This window comes from Pholcus phalangioides, unplaced genomic scaffold, assembly GCF_987345545.1.
Source record: "Pholcus phalangioides strain wild (caught in Gottingen) unplaced genomic scaffold, Ppha-v1.0 ptg000024l_1, whole genome shotgun sequence".
In the NCBI taxonomy this organism is placed as follows: Eukaryota; Metazoa; Arthropoda; class Arachnida; order Araneae; family Pholcidae; genus Pholcus; species Pholcus phalangioides.
Window position 1 is genome coordinate 20,340,001 of NW_028301616.1, and position 21,049 is coordinate 20,361,049.

Sequence of the window (21,049 nt, forward strand, 5' to 3'; positions counted from 1 at the left end):
TTAAATAACACAAACACTATTCAAGTTCTAGTTCTTTCGTTTTATTTCAGGAAAAGTACACACACTATGGCTCTTTCGAAACAGAAAAAAGATTTTTTTGGCAGTATAATATAACCTATGAAAAAAAAAAACTCTCGGTAATGACCCCAAGAGATACTGTACAAATGACAGACATTAAAAAAACCCAAACATACATAAACAGGAAGGGAGAAAACATTTTACACAGATTTTGCTCTTTCCAGAAATATAATGAAAACAGAGGTACAACGACTAGGTTTGTCATATCCCAGCTTCACAACAGCCAAGGAAAGCCCGATTCTGATTAGACGGGAGGTTGAGGAAATGCGATACAGAATTTATGAAAATGTCTATCTTTAGATCGGAAAAATAACAGAACAGGTTCTCTCTCTGTCTACGTCCAATACTGACCAAACACCACGTTATACAAAGGGGGGAGGGAGGAGAAACAAAATCACTCTCACTAGCCACCACCTATCACAAACATTGCATAGTATGTTGTCTATCACATTGGATATCAAAGGATCACAATCAAACGATGCGAGCGTTTAATTCCCTAATTAAAAACTTGAAGAGATGGCCCCTCGTTTCACAGGTAATTTTAAAACTTAACGCTCCTGATAACTCAAAAAAAAGCAAGCACGTCTGTGAATGAAATCTACCAAATAACTATCAACAGCGGACAAACTAACATCCATGGAATATTTACAGAATTCATATCGGCATACACCACAAAAAAAGTAATTTTTTTAACATATTACCTCGCACAAAAACCCTATCCAATTAGTCTTCACAAACATCGACCTACAGTTTAGTTTTTTTTTTTATAATTTACCAATTAACACCAATAACAAAACTGTTTTAGAGCATGATTAGAAACTGAATCTCGTTACCAACAATAGCTTTATTGCAGGAACAACTTCCTAACATTTTACTATATAGTCAAAATTTGTACACGATATCGTTGAAATTGCATTATGCCCAGCGAGTGGAGTGCAAGGAAAACGACAGAATTTCACCAAAAAAAAAAGATTATTAAATGCAATAAACACATCGTCATCGAGTGTAACAGCTATTAGATTGAGATACGACCTTGATACACGTAAAAAATACATTTCGATTCACAACTTTTTAAATCATTTACTGAAGAAACCGATTCGAGAGCTGCAATATCATCAATGAAAAAGGCAGAAGCAAAAAAATATCAATTCAGGTGTCGACAACATGAACAAATTGGGCAACAAAGTCAATGATTATACGATTGAAAATATGATCACCGAAGCACAAAAAATAAAAAAAAACCAGTTTCTTTACAAAACTCCAAAAAAATAATTATCGAGGAACTACATTACAAAGGATTGTGAAAAAATTAAAGTCTAATTATTCAAAACAAATTCGAAGGAAAAATTCAGTAAAGAACCAGCAATAAGACACGCCGGCCTCACAGAAGAGAAACAAAACCCACGTCTGATTTTCGACGTGGAACAAAAAATAATGATGCTGCGTTCCCACAATATGGGGAAAAAAAATGTTTTTTTTGGAGTTGTCCCCCTTTCACACCATTTCCCTTTTTACATAAAAAGGGGAGGGGGAGAGAAACAATAAGTGAACAATTAAAAAAAAACAAAGAAAAAATATGTATGGTATGTAAATTCATGCGCGCGCATGTCGTTCTGATGAAAATGTTTATATGAACAGGGATGAATTGTCTTCGTCAGTATCCATGTCGGGTACTGTCTGGTCAGGTACGTTCGTGTCGTTACTCAAACCGTACGGCGACGAGTCGAGGAAACTAGAATTGCGACGCGAGGCCAGCTTGAACCAAGGGTGGTCGAGGACCTCTTCGGCAGTGAGTCGTTCGGTCGGATCCATCCGCAGCAGGCTCCTGATCAGGCAGCGGGCCCTCGACGATAGGAATTCCGGAACGGAGTAGCAGCCGCGCCTGATCTTGCTGAACAGTCCCGTGGGTTCCGTGTCGTGGAAGGGATACCTGCCGGCTAGCATCGTGTACAGCATCACGCCCAGGCTCCAGCAATCGGCCGCCTTGCCGGAGTAGTTGCTCGCTGTGGTCAGGATCTCGGGGCTGACGTAGGCAGGGCAGCCGTGCTTGTCGTTCAGCCAATCGTCGTCCTTTTCCAACACCACAGCGTCATCAAGGGTCTCTAGTTTCAGCTGAGTCCTTGAGTGGGGGAAAAAAAATGAACGATGAGTATAAGAGGCGATCTTTTGCGATAACTTATACAAAATATCATATCTGCCTATTCCTAGGCTATTGTAGTTTATCTCAGAAATATTTTGCAAAGAAGAAAACACGTCATACAAATAGAAAAGAAAAATTTTTTTAGGACTGCATAGCCGTCTCAATTTTAATATATAAATGTCCCGTTGATATTGGACGAAGTTATATACAGTGAAACTTCGATTAAGTCAGTTTGATGCCTTTTTCTCCCAGTAAATACAACTCCACTTATCCAGCCTATGGACCAGGGCATAATTGAAAATATGAAGCAGAATAGCTTTTATCGAAGGCTTGCTTTCACCTGACGGATAACAGAGATTTCTGTTATCCGTCACAGCCCTGGTCAGTATGACGACGGTTAATCGAAAAGTTACTGTAATTATAAAAATCATTTCCTAGACTTATAAAATCCTAGACTTATTAAAAATTTCCCCTGGAAAAAAAAAATCCAAATATTGTTTCTTTTGACTTCCCCCAAGGCAGTGACCCTCTTTCATGTTGGCAGACATGCTGACGTAATTTCCAAACATTTTGTACGGTTCTCAAACTTCAATTTAGTCGCCACGCAAAGAAAACTTTAGATGTCAATATCAGAGCCGTAGTGTGCCAGAAAGCGTGCCTTCTCAGGGCCCCCTTAGGCATTACTACTATGTAAAATAGATGGTTTTTTTTTTGGGCGCCACCACCAATTTTTTAGTCACCATGGCATGGCGACTTGGTCCCCGGGATTTGTCAAGGCCTGTTTATCATTAAATGTTTGTTTCATAGGGAATTTACCTCAGTCAACTTCGATTTGCAACAGCGCTTCATTTCCCGGCATTGGTAATTTTAGCAATAATTGGCAAACTTTGCTCACTTTTGCCATCATATTCGATGACAATTGTCGGTTTCCCGCATTTGAAATCCCAATTTCCCATATTTTCACTGAGGAAATGTGCTCAGTCTGGAACTACAAGGACTGAAAGAGTATTTATTTTCTTAGGGATTTTTTTCATTCAACCGAAGCATAATCAATTTTTCTATGAAGAAAAATTGGAAGCATTGCCACATATTGTACGCAAAGCGGTTACATAAATTGCATCATCAATTTTGTGAGGCGCAATATTCGATGGTTTTTTTTGAACGATTAAGATCCGCTAAATTTGGAAACGGCGCCAATTTTTCAGACGTTATAACATACCCTTCCGTCCGCTCCTCTAACCCGATGGAAGGGTGCCACACCCACTTTCGCTGCATCGGTACGCCGCGCAAAACAACCGAGGAAGACGAGCTAAATAGCGCCTTACGCAATCGATTTGGCCGATTGCCACACACTCTCGCTCACAGCCACACAACGACGTATTAAACAGAAAATTCGAGCAGCGATTACGAAGCTATCAGGTCTACTGGAGCACATTTTACGCAAAAAACGTTACGCTTTGCATCAATTCGGGCACGTTTTATTTTGCGATGCTACCCACAGTTGCGTAATCACAAGTCGTAATGAATGCAGAGCAACGATCGTCGGCTAAGCAGTCCTTGCGGGTTTTCATGAATTCATTATAGGAAAGTAGAGAGATGGATTCTGTATTTCTTCGATGTATAGCAAGGAAAAAAAAATTACAGCACGAAAAAAAAATCGCATTTAAGCGATGCCTAATCAAATTTGAGCGAGTGAAAACTCGATTTAGAGGGGCCGAAGGGAGCATACAGGGTGATTCCAAACTCAACGCGAACTTTTATGCTTGAGCCACCTCACTTGCATTTTTTGCACAACAATGCAAGTGACAACTTTGAGGCTTGTGACAACCATTTTCACGCAATTGAATGAAGAGCACAAGAACTGCAACGAACCCTCATTCACGTCTCACAATGAGTTTTTTTTTTTCACTGGTGGAGGGCGCCGTTAGACTTAGCCTGCTTAAAAATAGCACGTCTAACAGCTTCTTAGAATTTTCGAATACATCATGAGCAAAATCACAGTCGCACACACACAAATGATCACGCTAATTTCCAAGGATGAATATTCCTTGGGGGGGAGTTAGAAAATTTACGCATGCTAAAAAAACAGTGCCATCTATTGATGAATGAAAAGAACAATGAGGAATGCTACAAAGGATTTCGCGTATATTTTCACCAGTGCCTCAATAAATAAACTGCGAAAGCTTAAAGTCTTGTGCGCATGCATCACTATATGAAGAAATGCTTTAATGCAATGCTCAACCTTTTTACAGGCTACTTGCGGACCGGTGAAAATAATTGAACAATTTCACGGATCAGCGAAAATGTAATAAATAATTCGTAGACCAATATTAAGTCGTTATCTTATCAAATCTAAAATCAGCGGCTACATGAGCTGAACGAAAGGTTTCACAGATCGGCAGTTGGGTAACACTGTTTTAGTGTGCTTTATCTTCCTTTAAAACAGTAGCTTTTAACCAGGGGGGTCTATGGAGAGGTCAGTCTAAAATTTTCTAAATGTGGTTGCTAAATTTGAGTCTAACAGCGGCACAAAATTTTAATTTCATTCCGCTACGTCTTTTAACATGGGAAAAGTTAAAGAAATTATTTAGGACCGTTTTTCTTGAGCAGAATACCATGCTTAGCTCCTGAGAAATTAGGCTGGTGCCAAAATATTTTTTCGATTTGTCAAGTCCTGTGAACCAACTTTATTGTTTTTACACATTATGTGCTGAATATTACCTGTAAATATTCTGCAAAGGGATGCATTGCCTTCACCTTAATAGTGGAGAGGGTCCACGACCACCTTCTAATTGGCACAAAGAGCCCGTAAGACATGAAAGGTTAAGAACCGCTGCTTTAAATTTTTCACCTACAGTTCGAAATCATTCTGCTATACCAGAGGTTTTAGCTTTCCTCCGAGTTTCTAAAAGTTACAAGTGCCTCCCGAATATTAAAAAAAAAAACCCCACTTAAGTAGCTTGCGTTGGTAAATCCAAGAAATCTCCGTCGTTTGGAAAACCCCTCACAATCACGATTATTTTTGCCACACCACGGTCATTTCAATCTGAACAAGAACTATAATTTAAATCGGAAATGAGAAACTGGGGGTCGCATCGACAAAACCGGCAAGGACGTATTCCTCTCTCCAACCGAATAAATTAAGGCCACGAGCGGTCATTTTATACACGCGTCATCCTACGCAATAGCAAAACTATTATAAATACGACGAGAGGAGAGAAAGATCGAGCTCTTCCTTTTAAACGTCAAGGCCGGGAAATTAAAATGAAATTGGATCATCGGAAGCGTCTCGGAGAACGCGAAAAGCCATTGGAAATCCCGCTTCGACCGAAATATATTACCGAAGAAAAAGAATATGACTTGAGTGGCGGACTGTGGTGGCGGTAGTGGTTGGTACGATTTCTTACAAAGGAGGAGGGGGGGGGGTGCGAAATAGAAAACTTCCTGCTTCTCCTCAGCCTTGACATACATTACACGACGCGATCAAGTAAATTTCCATACGAAAAGATTTCACTAGACAAACATTCCAGATGGCGAATGGCAGCAGAAAGAGCGAGATAAAATAACCGACATTGTGCCAGAATTTTAAAAGCACCCGGAAGACCACAAACAAAATTATTGCACTAAATACCGATTCGGTCCGGATCATACGAGTACAGTCTGAACACGAGTGAAAAAAAAACAAGAATTAGTAACTTGAAACATACCAGTAAAAATATTCAAAGCTCGGGCGTCTTTCAGAATCACCGAAGTATGTACTGTATTTGCCTCTCCCAAGGAGTAAAACTTTCTGCGTATCACGTACAAGTATTGTCTTATCAAGTTCACGAGAAACAACGAAAAAAATATTTCGTAAAAGCCCCCCCCCCCCCTAAAAACGCCTTTCAACGGGGCTTGACAAAACAAAAAAGGGCACAAACAAAATTTATTGGAAGCCCAACACATTTTTTTTACAGAAAAAACTATCTAAATTTAATTTCCCAAGTTTTCCAAACTTGGCAATCACCAATTTTTCTGAAATTTTGTCACATCTGACTCCAATTTGGTGGTAATTGTATATAGAATGTCTTGGGCACCAACACTATTTTTTTAGTCACAACTGGTCGCTATTTGACTCGACGTTAGCATGGAATAATCGTCGGGCGTCCCGATTGATTTAAAAAAAAAACTAATAACACGTCTTCACAAATCCCAGGTGACAACGGAGACTAGAAAACCTGTGTTGGCGCTTAAAATTTTTGCCCAATTGCAAACTGGACTACCGCAGAGAGTCCCACACCGAGGGATTGGCGCAACAACCTTTCAGTGAGTATAAAAAAAAAAGACTGCCGTTCGGAATCTGCAATAAATTGTAGTTGTAGGTCCCGATCTGATTAGCCCTCGCGTGCAGAAAATGACCAGGGTGCGACAAAAATGGTGAAACTGTCGTATTGCTAATTGGAGTCTCAAATTTTTTCTGAAAAAACATTACTTGCAGGAGTTTTCTTAAGGAAAAAAAATCATGCTTTACCGTTAAGAAATTTGACTGGCACCTGAATTGCTTTTTTTTTTCCTCCAATTTTTCAAGTCCTGACTACTAATACTGTAGGACGAAAAAACGAATACAAGATATGCACATTATTTGAGAGAAATGAAAGTTTATTTGGAGGTACGAGAAACTTCCATATACCACTCGGAAAACTCGGGGCTGTTCAATACCGCGGATTCATTCGATTTTCACAGGACTAAGCTCGCTGTTGTCCACCAGAGGGCTCTGACCAAAGCTCGGAAAATGCAGAAACAGCTGTGTTTGCATTGATGAGCTCGAGATTCCCCTCTCATCTCGAGCTCTGGCATTTCGTGTATGCACGTTAGTACTACCACAGCCTCCCCGCCTATCCACCAACTTTCTCCTCACTGAGTTATGTGTGCGCGTGTCACATTCTCAACACACATATATCTCTAGATTCTGGCAGGAATCGATTGCACAAACCCAGGAGATGCCATTTTCCTGAAACGGGGGGAAGGCAACGGAAAATAACCTGACGCGGCGTTCATTCATCGCAAACAGATTATGATCGTCTCTCTCTGCTTGAGATCAATGATCTCGTTTGTGCTTGCCACAAAAAAAAAAAAGCTTATCACTATCGAAAAAAGAAAAACGAATATCAGACAAACTACTTTTCCGAAAATGACTCACCGCATTTGGTTAGGAAGCACCTGCTTAAAACACACAAATCTACATACAGTGGCTTATCATCGTTGAAATACGCATCACGCGAGCTTCAATCACAAGACGTACGAATTACGGACGCATAACCAAAATTTCACAGCAGTAGTAACAGCGATTAAAACTCAGTAATGCCACGTAGGGTGGTATTAGAAGTATAAAAACGATATCAGAAAAACTTGGTTGAAATGTTAGCTGTCATCGACGTGGAAACTGATTTCTACTACAAGATTATTTTTCAGACGAGACAACATTCCATATGTCCGATGGGGTGCATAAGCATAATAGCAGAATTCGAGGCTCATAAAATCCACATATAATTTTTGAAATGGCCAGAAACAAACTCAAAATCAGCGTGTGGTGCCACGTGATTTATGGTCATAGGGCTATTTTTCATCCGGGCAAGAAAAGTAGAACATGTTTCTCACCACTTCCAACTTTTCGTAAAGTGTAGGAGCTGATTATAACTAGGGGAGCACTTGATCCGGTTACCGACAGAACAACATCCACGTGAAATCCATGCATTTTATCTAAACATGCGAAGAGGAGATATCTTTTGGTCTTTTTATTTTGTGAAGGTCAACAGAATGCAACACATGCTCACGTAATGCTCGGAAAAAGTGGTCCGGAGTCTTATTTCCACGAATGGCAACGAGGGATAGTTTTCCCACGAAGATTGATGCACACACATGCAAAAATGGCAGGATGAGGAGCAAAAACCGGCCTACACAAAACTCAGACACGAGGATAGCACCGAAACCGGTTCCATCCCGACGACCAACGCATTCCAAGTGTCTGGAACCCAACGTCCCTCGAAGAATGAATGTGAGAGATAAAAAGAAATATTCAACGGATAAAACAACCCAAATCCACGCATATCCTAGAGAAAAAAAAAACCTGGTTTTGAGAATTGCGTCTTTCTCTCCCAACGACACGTTCTTTCACCCCACACATTCCAAGACACAAATGAGCAAATATGCTGATACTCTGTATCAGTTCTGAGTGGGGTGGTCAAAACCCAAACTTCATAAAAAAAATTAATCATTAATTCTTAAAAATAGTTATACGAGACTTGACTATAATTAATGACAAGAAATAGTGTGAATATTTAAATGTAGATTAGTTATCTAATTGTATTTCAGTGTAAAGATTTACTATTAACTTGGATAAAATTGAATTCAAGCTGTAAAAAAATTTCAAAAATCAAAGAACAGGCTAACCAATACAAATCAGGGAGAGCATTCACCATGGTTTTTAACGTTGTACGAAAACCTTGTAACCTAAACTGTCCAAAACCCTCCACCTCATAACCATACACGAAAATGTAGAATGAGGTTAAAATATCTGTAACCAGTTAAACATGAAATTGGAAAAACAATTGGTTGCTGTTTGTTTCGACCATTTGAAGACGCTTATGGTAAATAACTCAAAATCGTCAAAACTAATATTAACTAGGACGGTTGAAACATGCTTCATGCATTTTTAACACCATCCCTGGTTAAAATGAATGCAACCCTGTTTTCTGATACTTGTTGAAAGTAAACTGATTTCAATTTAAAATTTAACACGAAAGAAACGATTAAAACGCCACTTCATCGACATCCGTTTTAAGACCATTTCAATGTATTTCAAAAGTTTTGACCAGTGTACTTGCCGAAATTACAACCCTTCCTTTAAGAAACCTGTAACAATGTCCAAAGCTTATGGGAAGATGAATTAAGGCACAATATTTGCACATAAATTTTTCGTATTACTAGAATATACTAGATCTTAGAGGGGGCCGACATCCTTCTCCATCCTCCCCACTCAGCAGGTGAAAGAATTACATTTCCTCCAGACATTCCATCGCGAGGTCCTGGCGCAACAACAGATGCCATCAACCCTTCCCAAACGTGGTTTCAACCTCATCCAGCAGCGCCACGTTATTGTGTTATTAAAGGGGTAAAACTACAACCACCGTCACACACACTCTCTCGATAAAGCTCGTTCAAGTTCTTGGCGTTTTCTTTTACCCCTTTCTCAACTGAAACGGAACCGGAGGAAAGGAGATGATGGTCGGTCGGGTAGGATGATTGCCATCATTTGAAGAAAAAGCCCAAATCCGGTTCCAAGTCTCAACGACCCGTTTTCGCATCGCAGCAGCAACTTCCTCCGCGTCCTTGCCAATCCAACGTCCGCTCTTTTTATAAATGTTCGAACTCTGGCCGTCAAGAAAAATATAAAAAAGAAAGGTCGCGGACCGCATATATTCACTCTACTGGTATCAAAACTTTTGTTCAACTGCAATCGATCCCGACTCATCTATCCTACGAACGTCACAAGACTTTGCAAGTAACATTGAACAGAAATTCCCTCGCTAGAGGCGCTAATTATCTGCTGAAAAATTATGGGGACTTGAAATTCGCGTAAACTTATTTTGAACGATGCAAAAAAAAAAAGACGTGTTCATAACCGATGCTGGAAATGGTCTCCCACACATCCAAGCACAATTGACTTTTCTACAAATTCTTTTGTGCCTTTCGACGGTCTGGTCTTAGGCGTCGCCAGCCCTTGGGAAAGATTTCGTATTGAATAGGTGCTTGAAGCTGTGTGGTCTTGCTTATTTTCAGGAAAAAACGATGTTGCATTTGGGGTAATTGGAGTACCAGCTTTCAGACCAAATTTGTACTATTGGCACAGACTGTAAATATTGCGCTCGATCGGTCACGGTAGAATATGACTTTGTTGAGTTAGGCCATTCAAGGATCCAAAGAAAGAAGTCTGCAGGAATCTGAAGCCAAAAATACTTGGAAAAACAAAAACAAAAAGCGATAAACTTTTGAAAAAGAAAACATTTGCAGAATTTGTAAAAATGCATTCAAATGCGCTTGTGGAAGACCACTGCCCCTCATCCATGGTCTTGTTTTGCATCGTAATTGTGACATTGGTGTTATAACATTGCATAATGCAACGTTTTTTTATATAGACTACATTATAAAACCTCATTCGAGTGAATCACGCTGTTATTACTAGGTTAATTATCAATCACTCTTAATTGGTTTGTAGAAATCGTGATCTAGACGGTTCAGTCCCACACAGCACATTCTCCCACATACACTAGTCACCCGATAACACACGAAAACAGTCATCAATCCCACAATTGTGTGTGACTCGCCGATGACTCAGTCTCGAAGACGACGCGAGCAACGAACCCAACCATCACATCCGAAAAACGAGACGAGAGGCGAACATTTGTAATTATATAAACCCGATCCAATGATTCACGACGAAAAGTTCTTAAAAAGCAATGAGGAAAAAAAAAATCCGAACGTCATGTTTTTTCGGCAACTTCCACAGAAAGCTACAAGAAAATAAAAAAAGACCTCGGGTATTATAAACAAGCTCGAACAGCCGTCATATAGTGAAAGAGAGAGGAAACGTTTGCTGCACAGTCAGTCTGGATGCCAAGACACTGACATCACGGCACTAATTTTCACCGGTAGAGAGAAAAAAAAACGGGCAAGAACGGAATCCCCCTCGTAAGGAGTTTTTCCTATGTACGAGATGGAAATCGAGGATAAAAAAGACTCAAGAACCCTTCTTTATTCAGCATAATCCGAGGCAAGAGCAGGAGGACGACTAAATGGTCCCCTCTCTATGGCGACAAAAATAACGCACGCGACCGCAATGGGATGCTTCATATCCGACCAAACACCTAAAAATAGGAGAAACACGCTTTCAAAAAAAAAATATTGAAGGAAAAAAAAATCGGATGTGTTTCTGCACTTTCCCCCACATTACCTAGATCAGCTCTTACACGCGTTATACCTGATAATAATCCCTTCCTTTTCCTTGCAATGACAGGAAAAGACTGCATCCGGACGTATGGGTCCTCTGTAAAACCCCAGAAATAAAATAAAAAACCCAGAGGATGAAAAGAGTCAGATTGTAATCAGGAATTCGCTACAGGCACGAGACACAGAATACCATATGTCTAGGGGGAAAGGCACATCTTTAGAGTTTCCGATCTCTCGTCAAGATGAAATCCGATCGCGACAGGAATATGTCATACGTGCCGCGTATTCAATTACTGCACATCAAGAGAATCCAGTGAACCCACTCAAGACGTTGTTCCTCGGAAAAAGCAGTGCAAGTAAAATTCATCAATAATCAAGAGGAAACGTCTCGAGTCGAGGACGTCAACTAAATAAATTTAAGCAAAGACTACAGATAGATATCTTACTTCTCGGGGTCCTTGAAGACGAACTTCCTGAGCTTGAGGTCCCTGAGAACGATGCCGGCCTCGTGACAGGCGGCCACTGCGGACACGACTTGTCGGAACAGGGCGACCGCTTCGCTTTCCCTGAGGATCTTCTTCTTACGCACGTACGAGTGCAGGTCCCCGTAACACCGGGGGAAGATGATGTAGGTCTGGGTCGAGCCTACGAGGACCTCGTCCACGGAGTTGATGTTGGGATGCAGGTCTAACCGCAGGTGGCCCATCAGGGTCTCCCTGTATTTGTTATTTGGCACTACCTACGAAAAAAAGAAAAATTGCATAACTTTTTTTTTTTGAATATTCAAAAGTATAGTATAATAAAAAGTATACACATTTCATATAGTCGAATCCCGTTATAACGAACTCCAAGAGACCGGAGAAATCCCTCCGCAATAACGAAATTTCGTTATAAAGGAATTCTTGATTTTTACATTGTTTCTATGTAAACTTATTTGAGGAATCAGAAAAGTTTTCGTTAAAACGAGATTTTCACTATAACGGTAGTCGTTAAAGCGGGAATTGACTAATAGCGATTTGATTTTCGAAATCGTGAACAAGATTAAAATTCAAACATTCGTGCAATTCAGTGATTTCCAAACCGTAACGCCGTATTCCGGCATTTTGTGGAGCACGGCCGAAAAACCCCAGAATTAACCGAAATAACTCAAATAACGCTCAAACTGAGTATACCCACAAAGTCCGAACCACTTCTCACACCCGCTGTATTTAACGATGATTCATATATGACGTCCGCATGTTCTAACGATGTCGAGGCACAAATACGAAGAAATAATTGGGGGTTTGATTTGGAGCGCTAGAATTTCCAGACGTCCCGTATATACAGGATTACACACGGAAGGAGGCCTGCTTTGCACTGTACATTCAATATTATCGGGGGAAGCATCACCCCCCAACAAATCCCATTTGAGCCCTCCTTCAAATGAAATTTTTTACATTATATTATGGTGAAAAAAAGTGACCCGTGCCGAGTACCTAAGGTACATGAGCCCCATTCAACCATAGGCTACCTATTCAATGTAAAGCAGGCCTTGACAAATCCAAGGCGCCAGATCACCACGCCACCAGAAAAAACGAATTCGCGCCTTAAATTTTTTTAAATGCAGTTACTAAATCTGAGTAGGCGAACAAATAATTTGTGGGATTAATATCAGCGCATCTACCTACATAGAAAGAGGTTGCCAAGTTCTAAGAAGTTGAAAGAAACATTGTTTTCACCAGTTTTTCCCAAAAAGAAAAAGGTTTGCTCCTGAAAAATTCTGGTGCCGGGATTTTTCAAGCCCCCCCCCCCCCCCCCGATAACCTCAAAATAATTATTTAATAAACATGAATGAAGTGTTGAGATTCGCAAATCAATGTGTAACGGCACTTAAAAGGGGTGCCACCGAAATGTTCCCTAGAGATCGACCACTTTTTTCCCACGAGAAACGCCTCCACCAACACAAGATACGATTTGTCCAGCACAGCATTTCCTCTTTGCCGCACTTTAGACCACGAAAATCTAAAGCCCAAAGAAGCAAAAGGCAAGGTTCAAATGAAAAAAAATAAAAAAATGTATGTGTGTGTGTGTGTGTGTGTGTGGGGGGGGGGGGGGGAGAAGCGCAGAGATTACATTGCTTTCCCATAATGACATCGATATCTTAGTACTGAATCCCGGTCGACGAAATCTGAAGATGTCGCAACGTTTTTTTTTCTTCCTCTCCGTGAAGCAAACAGATAACTTTCCCAACAACGTTGCACGCAGCTGATAAAACAAGGATTTCGAGCCTATTTCATTACTATTTTATTCTTTACTACAGAACAGAAGCTCTCCCCATAATTACATACGCAGTTCCTCCTCAACGCCACGTCGATGTCACCAACCGCAGCGCATCGCAACGACTCGATAAATCGATATCTCATGCAAATCGAGCCCACTCGTGAGCCGCTGCATCTTTCAGTGCTTTCGTACTTAAAGAAACAATACAACACTATCTAGATCGATTTTCGTCACCAAAGCGAGATTTTTACAAACAAAAACGAGTGCCATGTGCTCCACCTTGAAATGAATACCCCCTTTTTGAATGACGAGCGTATCTTTTCACCGATGCAAACTGAGACGGAAACGGGACACAATGCAAGCCTAGCATTGCCTTTCCTCAAGGATGCTATACACCGAAAGGCAAAAAGAAGCGTAATTTGAAGCTTTTATAAGATAACATGATTAGCAGTAAAAAATACACACACAATGGGCGCCTTCTTACGCCAACGCCCGTTCCATTCAACCCTTTTTTCAGGCGCACTTCCGTACGCGTCTCAAGATTTGGCTAACGCATTGTCATCGGAGAAACCAACTTTGACTTTGAAACAAAATAACTTCCGTAAATGGGTCTCCGAATAAGATGGAACTATACATTTAAGTTTCCGTCAGGCGCATTTGATCTGATAGGCACAGTGCGGCCATTTGATGGTAGGTCATCAATTTCAGCAAAATTTGTTCTAGTTTTATGTTAAATACATTCTTTTTTATAAGAACTTCTTTTGACACCCCCCCCCCCAATAATGATGGTCATCACTCGGCAGAAGGTTAAATTATGAGAGAAGTAAAATTCAAACTCTGTCATCTCTCTCAAAGACGACGCACGATTGAGAGTCACGTCCATACAACCCCAACAATATAATCTCAGGGCCAAGACCATGCGTCAGAATATGCCCTTTCCTCTCAATCGGAATAATTGATTTTCGGCGGAATATATTCCAACAAATAAAAAAAGTTATTTCCGCAAGATATTGGTTTCAAAGCACCCTATAAAAATAATCATTCCAGGCCGAGGGAGAATAAAGAAAGCCCCCCCCCCCACACTTCCCGTCGAGTAAGAAAAGGCCATGCACATTCCAGAACATGAAGTGAATACCATATGAGGGGAACATGACTCACTGGCAAAGAGAGGGAAATGATGGGAGAGTAATGTAACCTCACAGGAAGGATGAAATACATTACATGCAGGACTTCCATCCTCATCCAGGAGATGATAGGCGCACAGGAAAAGAACCAAATGCAAGCGCTAAGACCTATGGGTTGAAATTAAAAAAAAAAAAAATCGATCAAGGCCCTGAGTTCAGATCCCATTACATAACTGTATTATAAAAAAAAACAAAGGGGAATTCACAATAATTTTCACAAGAACGTATCAGTGCAGTCTTAAGGAATGGGGCCCAACCAGGCACGGTCCAGGGGCATCAAGAGAAGGGGCCCCCACAAAAATGAGATCAGGTTGAAGTTTTCAAGAATTAGCCTCGTAGGGTCTCAGAAAAATCACTTGCCCCCCCCCCCTCGGTACGCCGATTTAATTCAGCTTGATTTAAACCATGATTAAAATCCCGATTTAAAATCACTTTCTTTAAAAAATTGTTGATTCAAATCACTTCAATCTCTGATTTTGTATGTAGCATCATCGGTAATCTTATCACCGCACCCTCTTGTATAGGCCTCGGATAAACAATATTGTATAAATAAATAAAATTTAATTTCATTTTTCCTTTGCATTAACTTCAATGATATTGAAGTAACCTAATATGTATGCGTGTCATTGAAATGCTGTGAAGTTATTAAAAGAAACATGGATCTGGTAAATAGACTTGAATCTAATCCTTAAATACAGTGCAGTAAGATAGCTGTTCTATTTCTATATTTTGTGCATGAAAAATTTCAGAATAAAAATAGAGAACTAAACTTATATCTAAGCATTTGCAATGCATTACAACGTGGCATAAAGAGTTCCCCCTGATTAAAGATAAATTAGTTTCTGTACAAATCCTTGAATTCTACGCCCCTAATTGCTGATTTCAAATAATAGATGTACGGACATAAATACTGTTGGACTTGAAATTTTAAGGCGGAAATCGAATAATAATGTGCATATATTATTAAGTAACATTATGAAGGTCGGAAACACATAATAAATGCATCCATCAATTGCGCAAGTGACAATTTTGTCAATATTTTTCATTTAGTTGATGCTAAATGATGCTTTGGTTGTGTGCATTGAGTAAACTTGCACCATATGCGATCCTGAATCGCCACCAGTTTCACTTTTAAGAGGAAGGAGAGAAAAGTACAATCCATGAAGTGAATTTGGGCTCAACCTTTCATGTTACATAAACACAGAATTTTGGTGTTCATATTTTTTGCTTGCAGTTCGTTTGTAGTTTGCTCATTCATGCTTCATTAAATTGGATAGATTAAAGAGTAGACGATATGAAAATACGCATTCGTAATGATTAACAAGATTTGTTTGAATTAATAGACAGTAAATTTTCAAAGAAATTCAATTTTTTTTTAAATGTTTTTCATACTCTACTTGGCCCCGGGGCCCACAGTGCTCTTAAGACGGCCCTGGAACGTACTATGAACTGTGATTTCAAAATCGACCAAATTTAACCAATTATACTGAAAAGTCATTTTGATTCTCGGTAAATCGAAGCCTTATACTGTTAGCGTCATCTCATTACACAACCGTACGTTACGCATTATTCCAATACCGATAACTGGTCTATATCCCCAAACACACAAAAAGGTGAAATTAGTCTCGTTGATTGAAGGACAGTGTTATCTCGGGGCCATATACATTTATGTAGTGATGAATCGGGGAAGGGGGGGGGGGGATAGCTATGATAAATTCTTTAAGATGAAAAACTACTGAGGAAAGAAACACAAGATAAGATCGCAGGGCTGTCTCAAGAGCATTCACGGGCCAAGTAGTTTTTTCGGCCCTACCCGGTAAATTCTAGAAAATTTCAACCAGATCTCATTTTCCCGAGGCCTGGGTGGGCCCATGTGTTGAGACGGCACTGAAAGCGCGGTACTGGTGAAACCAGATGAATTCCACACACAAAAGAAAGATGCCTACGCCTACGGCCGTATTCACCAACACAGTTTCAACTGCAATCGCAGGTTAAACGATCAGCGATCGACACGGATTGGTTAAAATCCTTAATTTAACCAATTCGGTTCGATCTTCAATCCTTCCACCTGCGATTTCAGTTGAAACTGTGTTGGTGAATACGGCCGTTAAAATCTCAAAAATGAAAAAAAAAGGAAGATTAGTTCTATATGACCGAAACTGCCGACAGGTGGCACTACCATCATAGCGTCCGTGAATTTCAACCTCGGCATCCCCCATAAAGTGAGAAAACTTTTTCTCGATTTCTTTTGCCAAAAAGAAGCTATTTATAAATTATTATTGAAAAATGGAACAGACCCGGGAATTTCCATAATGATATAAATCGCCACAAAAACGAACAATGATACAAATTTGACTGCCCTACTCGACAGCAGTGCAGTCTTCATGTCCTCCACCACAAGAACTAGTCTCACCATTTTTTGCTTTTTCACGCTATAAATTAACTATAGAAGGGCCCCCTGGAAGTCTAATCAGGTAGCCTGCAAAAGATTCCAGCCTAGGAGTCCTACTTCAGGATGTGCGGACCATGGCTGTCTTAAGGCACAGCTCGGGATCTCAAGAGAGAAGAGGAGCCTCACAAAATAAGATAAATTTTGAAAGCATGTATGTAAATTTGCTGTGTAAAGAAAATCACTTGGCCTGAGGCTCATGATACATGACCCTGCTCAACAGCGAATTCCTAATTTTACCACCTCTTCTTGTTCTAATTGCCATGTTCTTGACCAAAGATTATCTTTCATTGATGTGCTACACCCAAAAATATGTAAAAACCTACTTTGTGAATCCCACATTTCATGGCCTTTCCCACTGCAATACATGCTTTTACATATTAGGCTGGATTCACACTGGACTGACACTTGTGATACACCACAGCATGTCAGAAAATTGATGCGAATCAGTTAAAAACCTGAAATCAACACAAAGTTTCAAGCCTTTGACACATAACAAAATCAACATGGATTAGTCAGTTGCATTGATCAAGTGTGAAGCTTGTTGTACTGGTGTGTTGCTTGTTGAAGTTGTATTGGTCAAACTGTAAGAATCAGGGGCTGAACAAATCTCAGAAGATAGGTTGCCATGGCAATCAATATATAATATTCCAAGTTTACCAAAAAAAGTCAAACTAATTAACAAAAAAAAATCACAAAATTTGTTCTTGCATAGGTCTCAATCAGAGCTGGAGGAATCGCAAAAAAATTTTTTTTACTTGAGAGAAAAATGTCTAAATAATGCTTCCTTCGACTTTTTCAGGGCATAGTGACCCTCTCATGTAAGCAGATATGCCGTTATAAATTCCAAATATTTTGCACTGCTCTCTGCCTACAATTTAGTAAAGAAAAATTGTAGGCGCCAATACTGGTTTTTTTAATCACCATGGCAACCTGGGATTTGCCCATTCCGTGTCTAAATATACTCTTCATTCAAGCACCTGGAATCCAGGTCCTCAATAAGTGTAAATATACTGTGGAGTTGGTACATTAAATGTTTTATGTGCCATTTTGTAAAATTTCTGGTGAAAAATTATGAATTTTGCACAAGTACTTCAGTGGTCAAACAAATCATTTATGAATAAAACCATGTTTTAAAGAAACATTTTGTGATATCCATCAGTTCTGCTGACAGAGATAATAAAAATTTAATGGCACATACCAAAGTAATAATCCAAACAAGGATCATGACCATGGCATAATTTGTGAAATACTTATTATAAATTTTCTAAAATTTATTTTAAAAACCGATCAATAAAATTTTACCTACCTTACATACAAATTCCTCGTTAGATTCTAAGGACACACACCTCCGAAGAAGACTTCCTTCTACATGCTCTAAGAGTAGGTATTTATTTGCGATTTTAGTAACTGCCGTAGGCTCTTCACTTGCGGGATATGTAGGAGGTGTGGCAGGTTGTAGATTTGGACTGAGGCTTCCAGTCCCATCAGTTCCAGGTTTGTCGAAATTCTGTTGCTGTTTATGCCTGGCATGACGTAAATCTAACCTTAAGTTCGCTTTAGGTGGTCGAGTGGCACAACTCATCAGGATTCAAAGGATCACACACAAATAAAAAAAAAAAGAAAAACAATTCTATTGGAATTGTTCAAACAAAAACTTGAAACTAAACAAATTTCCAAAGTGATATCCTAGCAGGAAACGAGACACAAATTGTATTCCTCTCTACTGATGCTTTGTATTTTGGTATTCCTCTAGTGCTTGGTCAGACTAGCATGTAGGCAGAATGATCACAGTATCCACAAAAGATGATTAATCACTAGCACGATGGGTCTTTCAAGATATCTATAACACCAAGGAAAAAATATATATATGTTGTCAGATATTACAAAAAGTATATTTAACATTAATTACATTTGAAAACATCCAAACAAAACAGGCTTCTAATTTATAACAAAATAAATGAAATCTCAAGTAAAATAAAAACCTCATATTCACAACAAAACTGTTTCCACGTGCATGTAGCAAAAATAAAATGACTCCACATGCAAATCTTCTCGATGTAATGAGAAATTAGTGCAGGGGATGCCATGCAAAATACCTACAGCATGGCTCCACAATATAAATAAATCCATAAAAAAAACCTGCCATATTATAAAGTTAATTTATAACATACCAACACATCTTGCAAGACTGAGAAAAACACATAGTAGTAAAATTTTTACCCATTATAATAATGGTTTGGTGCAAGACTAAGGCCTTCATAATATTTTCAAACCCTCAGAATTTTCTTCGCACACAGGTAGCAGTGCCGTCTTAATGCATGCGCCCACCTGGGTATGGTTTCAGGAGCCTCACAAAGACCTGGTTGAAATTTTCAAGAGCAAGCAAGTAATTTTTCTGAGGACTTATCAGGAGAATCTACCGGGCCTAGGGCCCCCAAAGATGCTCTTAAGACGGCCCTGGTAAGTGGTCATCTTGAAATCAACCCCTCATTATGTGGACACACATTTTCCACATGTTCCCAACCTTAAGCATCCATTAAATTGTGGGCAAATCATGGTAGAAATACATACACATTTCAGTTTGACAATGGAGCCCTAGCTATGTGGGTCCATCTTAGCAAAACGAGTCAATACTGGATATATCTCCCTTACCTTTGGTGTTAATTTTTTAGCTATATGTTTTTAAAACAATTTAGTAGGGAAAAAATTCCATCTAGTTGCAAAGGAAAAAAATTACACAGGCCTGTCATTTGAGGTCGGGAAGGGGCAATCGCCCCATGGCTTTACAAAGTATACTACAAACAGTATATATATATATACTGATTATATGTTCTTTGCCCCTACCCTGGAAAAGGTTGAATGGTGGACCTGCGAGTACAGTAATATCTCTCTTTTGTGGACACCTTAATTTGTGCATTGTTACACCTCTACAGATGTTTACTCCTACCAGCCCCTTATATTAACAAGAGGTGTTCCTACCATACATCAACAACAAACATTGCTTTTTCACATTTCAATCAACAAAAATCCAATTAAAACAAAATCATTGCAGCTGAAATCATAACAATAAAACAAAGAATTCCCCCATTTCCAAAAGAAAAACAGGTTTCACACAAACAACAAAGCAAACAAAGAAGCTTCCGAAGTTACCTCTTACACACCAATAAATCCCACACACACATATTCATAAAAATTCATCACACCAAGGGAACCAATATAACAACTCCAGTCAATTTTTAAAAGAGTAACATAAACCGCATCCGGTTCGGAATGATTACAACCCGGACTAGAAACCTTCCTTAGTTGGGTTGGAATTGGCGGGGAAACTAAAACTAAAAAAAAAAAATCCCTCCGAAAGGTCATCCAGGAAATCTCAAAAATTCCCCACTAAATAAATGAATGTTGATTCATTTATTTAGTCTGCTGTTCCTTTAGTCGAATAATGAGCAACGTCATCCCCATAGTAAAAAAAAAAATCAAACCAGGAACAAAGAAAGATACTCACCCCGGACATGTATGTGTGGCTTCTTTTCCTTTATAACACAAAAAAAAAAAATACACAACGAGAGAACAAAAGCCAATATTTTATCTTTTCCTCAGGGTTCGTTCGAATTCGATTTCGTTGAAACTGTGTAGGGTTTTATAATTTAAATGTAAAGAAGTTCTTAATTGTTTCCGATGTTTCTCAATTAATAAATTTGGGGGGGGGGGAGTTAATAATAAAGGCCAATCCCTAAATCAGCCTTCACCGACGAAGAAACCCACGAACTCGGAACGAACTCCATTGTGGTGCTGTACGTGCACAAAAGAGGGAGCGTTGTGTTATCGAATTCGAAGCGCGGCTGCTGCCAGCTTCACGGAACAGCCCAGTGAGGAGAGAGAGGATCCGTTGCGCATGCGTTTTAGCTATTCCGCTCTTACGTCAATGGAATGAAATTTTCCCCCTTCCTC

General features: G+C 39.5%; 1 protein-coding gene across 1 annotated transcript; it reads right to left on the reverse strand.

Annotated features, from left to right (window-relative positions):
• Positions 1–19: 19 nt before the first annotated feature.
• On the reverse strand, positions 20–20,975 carry LOC149068957 (tribbles homolog 2-like). The gene is made up of 4 exons (XM_089250852.1): positions 20,604–20,975; positions 18,401–18,938; positions 11,650–11,938; positions 20–2,197 (listed from the first exon to the last, which is right to left on the reverse strand). Exons 2-4 carry the CDS (start codon positions 18,678–18,680, stop codon positions 1,705–1,707), a joined length of 1,062 nt encoding a protein of 353 aa, XP_089106978.1. The 5' UTR covers positions 18,681–18,938; positions 20,604–20,975; the 3' UTR covers positions 20–1,704.
• Positions 20,976–21,049: the final 74 nt, after the last annotated feature.

Excerpts from the sequence above, each read along its gene's own strand:
- LOC149068957 (XM_089250852.1), bottom strand. The coding sequence starts at position 18,680 with ATGAGTTGTGCCACTCGACCACCTAAAGCGAACTTAAGGTTAGATTTA. Across the intron at positions 11,939-18,400 it reads GGAATTTGTATGTAAGGTAG|TGCCAAATAACAAATACAGG; the intron begins GTAAAATTTTAT and ends TTTCGTAGGTAG. Across the intron at positions 2,198-11,649 it reads GTCTTCAAGGACCCCGAGAA|GACTCAGCTGAAACTAGAGA; the intron begins GTAAGATATCTA and ends CCCCCACTCAAG.